The following is a 9419-nucleotide window of genomic DNA, read 5'->3' as shown; positions in this document are numbered from 1 at the left end:
GCGCGCACCTGTAATTCCGGCTACTCGGAAGACTGAGGTGGAAGGATCGCCAGAGCCCAGTGGGCCAAGGCTGCGGTGGCCAGGAGCGGCCACTGCACTCCAGTCTGGGTGACAGAGTGAGACTCCAACTCAAAAAAGAAAGAAAGATAAGATGGAGTTCCAGTCACTTTGAAGGTTGAGGCGGAAGGATTGCCTAAGCCCAACAGGTAGAGGTTGCAGTGGTCGTGGGCGTACCACTGCACTCCAGCCTGAGTGACAAACTCAAAAAGATAAAAAATAAAAAAAGATGGGTCAGTTATATATTTGATGTCTGGGAACAGACGGAACCACAATCAGCAAAACTAGGAGGCATCATTAAAATCTCACTATCCACTATACCAGCAATTATTTAAACTGCAGTCTTTTCCCATAGGCTCTCATAAAGTAAATTAGAAAGCATTCAAATAAGGTATAAACTGGGGCTTATCTTTAAACAACTGGAGAAAAATAGAAGTCCACATAGCAAGGGTAGATTGACTTGGTAGTTGTCAAGATAGTTGCTAGGACCTAAGTTTCTTTTGAAATTTTCTGGCTGTCTTTTATGTAGGCAGAGTCCACCATTTAAGTCTCAAGTCAAGGCCAGCCCAGGCTGGTCTCGAACCCCTGAACTCAGGAAATCCTCACCTCGGCTTCCCAAAGTGCTGGTATTATAGGTGTGAGCCATCACACCCAGATCAATCTTAAAAGCAATTCATCGACACTATCTTGAATAAAGAAGCATGGTATGGTTCCAAGGAAGGTAACTGAACTTAATACCAGTAACTCTCAACCCAAGTATACATATCTTGCTGGGGTGGGAAAATGTTTACCCTTGTCCACTACACTCAACAGACTGTACCTTTACTTAAAAGCTTCTACCATTTCACTTTTCATGTTCCCAATTGAAGAATTTAGAGTTCTTAAAATTGTAGAGATTGCAATTATCTTGAAAATTGTTATTGCACAATGGAGTTCTCACCAAGAATTCTTCCAACCTAGTCTCTGTAGGGGGTGCTTTTATGACTATTCTATATAGTTTCAGGCTTTCCCCAATTGTGCTTTGAGATCCAGCTGGTATTCACTATAAGGCACATTGGCAAAAGTTAGATTTACCAGCATGAGGTAAACATTTCCATTCATGTTACATTTCAACAAACCGGCTGTTACAAAGCCTTTTCAATGGATTCTATGTTGCACTTTAGTGGTGCAAAGTCAAGGAAAAACAAAGCGGGGTGGGGGTGGGAGGGTGGAAAGAAGCAACAGGCTAGGCAAAATAGCAGATTCCCAAGACCTCATGATTCAACTTCACAAACCTTCCTTGAAAATGGCTTCACAGAGTCCCCAGAAAATTACAGGACTTTTATGTCTCCAGCAAAAAATAAAGGCTAGACCTGGAAAAACTGTATCTGAGACTTTGAAACAGGCTATTTCCTACAGATGACCAAAAAAATAAAATGCCAGCCTGTAATCCCGCGCCTTGGAAGGCTGAGGTGAGGGGACTGCCTGAGCCCGCGGGTTCGAGACTCACCTGGGCAACTTGGCAAGACCTCATCTCTACAATAAATCAAAAAATTAGCTGGGTGTGGTAGCGCGTGCCTGTAATTCCAGTTCCTTGGAAGGCTGAGGCGGAAGGATCGCTCGAGTCCAGCAGGTCGAGGCTGTGGTGGCCGGGAGTGGCCACTGCACTCCAGTCTGGGCGACAGAGTGAGACTCCAACTCAAAAATAAAATAAAATAAAATGCCTTCCACGTGGAAAGCTCTCAAATAGGAACTACTTAGGAAGTTGAGTGGATCACTTGAGTTTAGGAGGCTACAGTGAGCCAAGACTGAGCCACTGCACTCCAATCTGGGTGACAGAACCAGACCCTATCTCGAAGAAATACCAAAGAAAAAAATCTCTAAATATACTTTCCCCTCTATAATCTTAATACCTGCCACAAATCTTGGGGTTTTTTAAAATCATTTCCTTAACCTGTTCCTATCATCCTAATAAGAGGAAGGGGGGTGGGAGATGACCTCTCCTTAAGGAAATTCAGATAGTTAACATAACCCTACAGGTTTCTCCAGCAGGGTGTGGTGTCCTACACCTTTCGTTCCAGCTACTTGCAAGAGTGAGATGGAGGGATCACCTGAGCCCAGCAGGTCGAATCTGCAGTGGGCTTGAAAGTGCCACTGCCCTTCAGCCTGAGCGACAGTGAGACTACAACTCAAAAAAAATGTATTGAAAACCAAGTATGGAGGCTCATGCCTGTAACTCCAGCACTTTGGGAGGCCAAGGTGGGAGGAGGATCACTTGAGGCGTACAAAATTACGTTAAAGCATTGCTGGCTCTTCTCCCAGATTATTAAGACCAGTCTGGGTAACATAGCAAGACCCTGTCTCTAAAAAAAAATAAATTACCCAGGTGTGAAGGGACACGCTTAAAATCCTAGCTACTTGGGAGATTGAGGTGAGTTCATCTGAGCCCATAAGTCGAAGGTTACAGAGGGCTATGATCCTGCCACTGCTTGACTTGGAAGGCTGAGGTGGAAGGATCACCTAAGTCCAGCAGGTCGAGGCTGCAGGGGCTGTAAGTGTGCTACTGCACTGCAGCCTAGGTGGTAAAGTGAGACCTGCCCCCCGCCAAAATCTATTTCTAGATTACTAAAAAAAATAGTACAGCAGTACTACAGCAGTATCTATCCAACTCAAGGCTTATCAGGGACACACTCTTGAACTCCAAATTTACTAGAAATGGGGGGAAAATAAAAAGGAAGTGTAAAACAAACTGAAGCTATTTCTAAGTTTCCTTCAAATTTATAGGATAAGACCAAAATAAAAACTGAAATAGTACCATGAAAAATGTTCTTAAACTTTTCAGCATGTTTAAGTGAAAGCATTCCTATTAAAAAAAAACAAAAACAAAAACAAAACCCCTAGGCGCGGTGGCTCACGCCTGTAATCCCCACACTTCGGGAGAATGAGGTGAGAGGAATGCCTGAGCTCACAGGTTTGAGACCAGCCTGGGCAACTTGGTGAGACCTCATCTCTACAATAAGTCAAAAATATTAGCGGGGCATGGTGGCATATGCCTGTAGTTACAACTATGTGGAAGGATCCTGAGCCCAGCAGGTCGAAGCTGCGGTGGCCGTGAACAGGCCGAACAGGCCACTGCACTCCAGCCTGGGCAAAAGAGTGAGACTCCAAATTAAAAAAGAAAAGTTTGCCATGATCTGGGAAATGGCCATTACAAATTTGCCACTAAAAGCTTATTTATGAAAATATCTGATTTCTTAGTGCTCTCAAATGAATAAACAGCATTATTTGCTAAATCCAACAAAGCAGGGTCTATTTAAAAAGCCATCACTGACAGGAAAAAAATTAAGAATTCTATTATACACACAGTACATTCTGTAGCTGATGTTAGTTAAAAGTTGAAATTAGAAGGTAATTAGTAAACGCTAAAATTAAACTGCAGTAGTACACTGGCAAAGACATTTTGTGCATGCCACATTATGGTAGTCATCTGCCCTTCAGTTTATATGGGCCTGGCCAAGCACAGTGGCTCACATCTGTAATCCCAGCACTTTGAGAAGCCAACGCAGAGGATTGCTTGAGCTCAGGAGTTACATATTTGAGCCTAAAGTTTGAAAGACAATGCCTATCGATTCATGTTCAATTTTATTTTTGTTTTTGAGTTGGAGTCTCACTCTGTCACCCAGACTGGAGTGCAGTGGCTGCTCCCGGCCACCGCAGCCTCGTCTGCTGGGCGCCGGTGATCCTTCTGCCTCAGCCTTCCAAGTAGCTGGAACTACAGGCGTGCACTACCACGCCCGGCTAATTTTTGATTTATTGTAGAGATGAAGTCTCGCCAAGTTGCCCAGGTGAGTTTTGAACCTGCGGCAATCCACTCACCTCAGCCTCCCAAAGGTGCGGGATTACAGGCTGAGCCACCGAGCCCGGCTCATGTTCAATTTTTTAAAATAATTTATTTTACAACCGATAATCCAAAATACCAAGAATCTCTACATATAATTTTATTGAAAGGGCAGCAGAACTAATTTTAGCTCATCCACGATATTGCCAATTTTACTACTAAAGGCACAGACATGTCTGAACACAAGATTCACTGCTAGTTAGTTCACCCTTGAAACTTTAAATTCACAAGGTTTTAAAAATCCATGAATGATCTAATATTTACTTACATAACAAGAACAAGAAATCCACCAGCACGAAAAAGTTTAATACTCAGATCTTTAGTAGCAATCCTTAGGAGACCCACTCTAGATTTTAAAAGTAGTAATTTGTTAAAGCATGCAAAACGATGTAAGAGTGAATAAAAACCACAACTGACAAATATATTGGTTAACATTCCAAACATGTATAACCAATGAACATGGCCTAGGTGTTTTTTTTTTTATTGGTATTCACTTCAGTAACTTGAATCCACAGATATAAGCAGTATATAACCAGAAAGTTACAAGTAAACACAGATTATACATGCAAATTTCTGTTCACAAAGGTCACATGTGCAGGTACGTGAATTAGAAGCGTGCATCTAGAATTAGGGCCAAACTTTTTAAAATGCAGAAATGTAAAATTACATCCTGAAAATATGACGAGATGGTCTACACACACTTCAAAAATCAAATGTTGCTTATACCAGAGATGTATGACAGCTACAGGATTCAAGTGACAAGCAGTAAGATCTCAAAAATTAATACTGGTCAAAGAGAACGGGAATATTTTTACATTTCACTGAAAATACATTGACTACTAGAATACGAAATCCAACAGGAACTCAAGGAAAAAAATTACAAAGTCTAAAGCCAATTACTTAATATTTCTTATTACCTAAACAACAGCATGACATTAAAAGAAAACTGCACCTGCATTTAAATTGCCAATCTCACATTAATGAAGTTATCCAAAAAGGAAAGGCAACCAAAAAAGCTTCAAACTCCAAATGAAAAGTCTGCAAGGCTCAGATTAAAATGTGGAATGTTTCAGATGAAAGTAATAAAAATACAACTGGTTTTGTTCTTTATTGAATGGAATAAAATATTGACATTTCTTTGAAGCTTGCAAATACTAAATTTCATTTTTCTGAATGGTTCTATGTTATCGTTTTCTTGGTGGTGCAAGTTGTTTTAAGTAGCTTACGAAGTCAGTCTCTACAAAGTACTTGTCTGTTGCCATTCTGATAAAAACTATTCTTCATTAACTTAACCGTGTATGTTTTTGCTATAACACTTAACACATGAACAGACATCTATTATTTCTCCACTAAAACAAAAAGTACAATAGTTTTCTTCTAACTATCAGTATTGTATTTAAAAAAGGTTAACAAAAACAAAGAACCATTATTTTCTTTGAAATCATTAAATCTTGCACATCTTAAGTTTCCTTCTTCTGTCTGCGTTCTTCTGCCAATTTATTCAGAAATTTCTGGAAAAAAAGAAAAAGAAAAAAAATTACAGGGAGTAAGTCACCTAACAGAAACATAACATATGGATTAATTCCAAATCAAAACATTCTATCCACGTTTAGAAACTTAAAGTATAATTTTATCAGTATTCTCAATAATTAGTTAATTCTTACAATACACAAGACCAAAAATGGTTCAGAGGACACCACAATAAGGCATGGGGAAAAAAAAGGGCAAAAGGTGAAAAATGGATATTTCAATGTTTTCATTAAGCCTAATTTTTAGGGATGAGAAAACAAATATAACAGTCACATAGAACTGCGGTTACTCCATGAATATATCAGTTAAAATGACATGCACCTATTCAATACTCTCTACATTAAATGAAATAAGCAAACATTTTAAGGGGCCAGTAGTAAAAATTTTAGACATAGTGGTCTTTGTTTCAACTAAATTCTACACTAAATTATGACTAAAGAAGCCAGATAATAGTTAAGTGAACGATCGTGGCTGTGTTCTTGCTGATTCCCGCTCACTAGACCTGTGACTTCTACAGTTTCTGGAAACCAGAGATCTGGCAAAACACTAATAGAAGTACAAAAACCACATTAACCCTTTGCACTCAAAGACATCCAGTGGACCACCTACCAGCAACTCAACTGCACCTTTTTACGAAATAGTGACAAACAAATCACATCATACTAAATAGCATAGCACTGAAACCAACTATTTTCTTGTAATTATATTTGGCTTACAATAATTTTTTTTTTTTTAGTTGGAGTCTCAATCTGTCACCCAGGCTGGAGAGCAGAGGCACACTCATGGCCACTGCAGCCTTGATCTGGGCTCAGGTGATCCTTCCACCTCAGCCTTCCAAGTAGTTGGAACAACAGACACTTGCCACCACGCCTGGCTAATTTTCTGATTTATTGTAGAGATGAGGTTTCGCCAAGTTGTCCAGGCTGGTATCGAACCTGTGGGCTCAGGCAATCTTCTCACCTCGGTCTCCCAAAGTGCTGGGATTACAGGCATAAGCCACTACGCCCAGCCTATAATTTTAAGTATCGAGGAACTTATTTATGACAAAAAGTTAAAATTTTATCTTAAAAAGCTTGATAAATTTAAAACAGGACATGTTTTCCTTTTTTTAATGCATGGTATGGTATACAGGAGGTATGGTACACAGGAATTAATAACACATATTCCTAGTACACAGAATAATCTGCTCCACCATCTTAAAGATTTTCACAAAAAACTATATAGAAGCATATTGACCCACATAACTCACACTGTTCATACTTGCAATATAATTGAGAAACATTTCAGGCTTTTTGACCCATAAATTTCCACCACATCATGTCCCTATATTTCATTCCAGTGTGATTCCAAGTGCAGAGAATTGTAACGATCCTTTTGTTCTTCCACAAAAGACTAATTTTTCTATACGCTGTTTCTCTTGTGAAAAACTGTGGCTTTTTGATTTGTGCTGGTATTCTTTGGTTCACGCTGACTGTACCAGTATGATGACATCTTATCCCTAGTAGGTCTCCTGCTAATACTAATTTAATATCTGTCAGTGACAGGTGGTATCCTGCTGCATTGAGAAATTGTTCCTAGAACAACTTATATATAAATTTAATAGTTCTGGTGTTGACTGGAAAATCAGGTCGAATGATGCTGCCATAACAGAAAAGTATTGAACAACAATACCCCCCATTTCTGTTCTTATACTTTTAAATTTCTACATCTTTATTGACAGTATATAGAAATATAACTATTTGGGGGGGCAGGATCAGAGTCTCACTGTTGTCCAGACTGGAGTACAGTGGCACGCTTATTGCCACCACAGCCTCATCATGCCGGGCTCAGGCAATCCTCCTGCTTCAGCCTTCAAGGTCGCTAGAAACACAGGCGTGTGCCATCACACCCAGCTAATTTTTTGATTTACTGTACAGACAAGGTTGTCACCAAGTTGCCCAGGCTAGTCTCAAACACTTGGGCTCAGATGTTCTCACCTCCACCTCCCAAAGTGCTGGGGATTACAGGTGTGAGCCACTGTACCTGGCAACTTTTTTTAAAATTTAGATTCAGGGAGTACACTTGTGTTCTCACTACATGGACATATGGTGCAGTGGTGGGGATTGGGTCTCAGGTGACCTATTTCCCAGATAGTGAATGTCATGCCCCATAGGTAGTTCTGAACCCTAATTCCCCTTCCTCCATTTCCCTTTATTGGTGTCACCAGTGTCTATTATGTGACTGTTTAGCTTCTGGATGTGAGTGAGAACATACTGTATTTGGTTTTCTGTTTCTGAGTCAGTTTACTTAGGGTGTCGATCTCCAGTTCCATCCACATTGTTGCAAAGAGCATGATTTCATTCTTTTTTATGGCTGCACATTCCAGTGTGTATACATGCAACATTTTCATTACCCACTGACTGAGGTTGATAGGCATTTAGCTTGATTTCACGATATCTTGTTTCTGAATCAGCTAAAGTAGAAATGTATGTATCCCATTTGGTAGGCTTACTTGGGTAGCATGTTATGATATTTATTCTTTAACTTGAACAATGAATTCACCAACACAAATTGCCTGAACTGGTATAAAATATTGCAAAAATTTTGAATCAATGTATTCCAAGTAACTAATGGCCTTTTGAATAAGAGTTATAATGATCCCATCACTTGACACAGGGTCTTCAAATGAAGTATCCAGTAGATTTGCATAAATATTACTCAATGTTTCTGAAGAGGATTTTACTATTAAAAGCAGTTAACCAGTACTCTTGCAATACTGGTACTTGAATTATTCCCATATTTAGGGTAACTGCAATAAAGCTAGAAATTCTTGTTGGTCAATGTCAGGCCACTTATGCCAAGTCGATTTCTGTGACAGCCTTTTCCTTATTTTTTCATCCACATGATTTGTTTCTTTTATCACACTATCCACTGATTCATTTGTAAACTAGAGTAAAATAGTCAGGGGGTTCTCTTGTATTACTTGCTACTTGTGGTCCTGTTGTTTGAGGATATATAACAAAATTTATTCTCACTGGAGGATCGTCTTTTTCAGTAACATCTTCCTATTCTTCATTTCTTTGAAACTACTAAAACGTTCATCACCATCACTTTATAACATTTGCCCATTTTCTTCTTGGTGGGCTATCTCTACAATCGTTTTCATCCACATCAATATTTTTTCTAAGTTATCTGCATAAAAGTCTAAATCTAACTTAGCTTTGCTGCTTACATTATAACTCTCACTTTTGTATTTTTGTTTTGCCATTGTTCTATAAATTAGATAAATGGGTAAAAATTTTCTAACTGTAAATTAAAAAACCACGAGATGAATTTTTTTTTGGAGTGAGTCACACTCTATCACCAAGGCCTCGACATGCTGGGCTCAGGCAATCCTTCCACCTTAGCCTTCCGAATAGCTGCAACTACAGGCATGCGCTACTTATCCAGCTAATTTTTTTATTTATTATAGAGTTGAGGTCTCACCAAGTTTAGCCACTGTGCCCAGCATGAGATGAAATTTATCAAAAGACTAGCCGGGCTCGGTGACTCAGCCTGTAATCCCACGCCTTGGGAGGCTGAGGCGAGTGGATTGCCTGAGCCCGTGGGTTCGAGACCCGCCTGGGCAACTTGGCGAGACCTCATCTCTACAATAAATCAAAAAACTAGCCAGGTGTGGTAGTGCGTGACTGTAATTCCAGCTACTTGGAAGGCTGAGGTGGAAGGATCGTCGGAGCCCAGCAGGTCGAGGCTGCGGTGGCTGGGAGCGGCCACTGCACTCCAGTCTGGATGATAGAGTGAGACTCCAACTCAAAAAAAAAAAGAAAGAAAGAAATTGATCAAAAGAATATTACTTTTCCAACCTAGTGCAGATAAATTTAACCTGTGCCTCCTGATATTTCAATACAATCTGCCTTCAACTTCCAGAGCATCTTTCTTTCTTTCCTTTTTTTTTTTTTTGAGTTGGAGTCTCACT

General features: G+C 39.8%; 1 protein-coding gene across 3 annotated transcripts in view; it reads right to left on the bottom strand.

Moving 5' to 3' along the window:
• Nucleotides 1-4021: 4021 nt before the first annotated feature.
• The window catches only part of MATR3 (matrin 3), a 27169-nt gene continuing 21771 nt past the window's right edge, over nucleotides 4022-9419 (bottom strand). For 2 of the 3 annotated variants that reach the window (XM_008054905.1, XM_008054897.1), the window contains exon 14: nucleotides 4026-5445. In XM_008054905.1, coding sequence (XP_008053096.1) covers nucleotides 5395-5445 — 51 coding nt within the window. In that variant the 3' untranslated portion in view covers nucleotides 4026-5394. Of the gene's footprint in view, nucleotides 5446-9419 lie in introns of all 3 variants that reach the window. The other variant, XM_008054913.1, reaches the window with a different exon arrangement.

This window comes from Carlito syrichta, unplaced genomic scaffold (genome assembly GCF_000164805.1).
Source record: "Carlito syrichta isolate Samal-C Ts95f unplaced genomic scaffold, Tarsius_syrichta-2.0.1 Scaffold80101, whole genome shotgun sequence".
In the NCBI taxonomy this organism is placed as follows: domain Eukaryota; kingdom Metazoa; phylum Chordata; class Mammalia; order Primates; family Tarsiidae; genus Carlito; species Carlito syrichta.
This window is presented reverse-complemented; position numbering and strand designations above follow the sequence as displayed.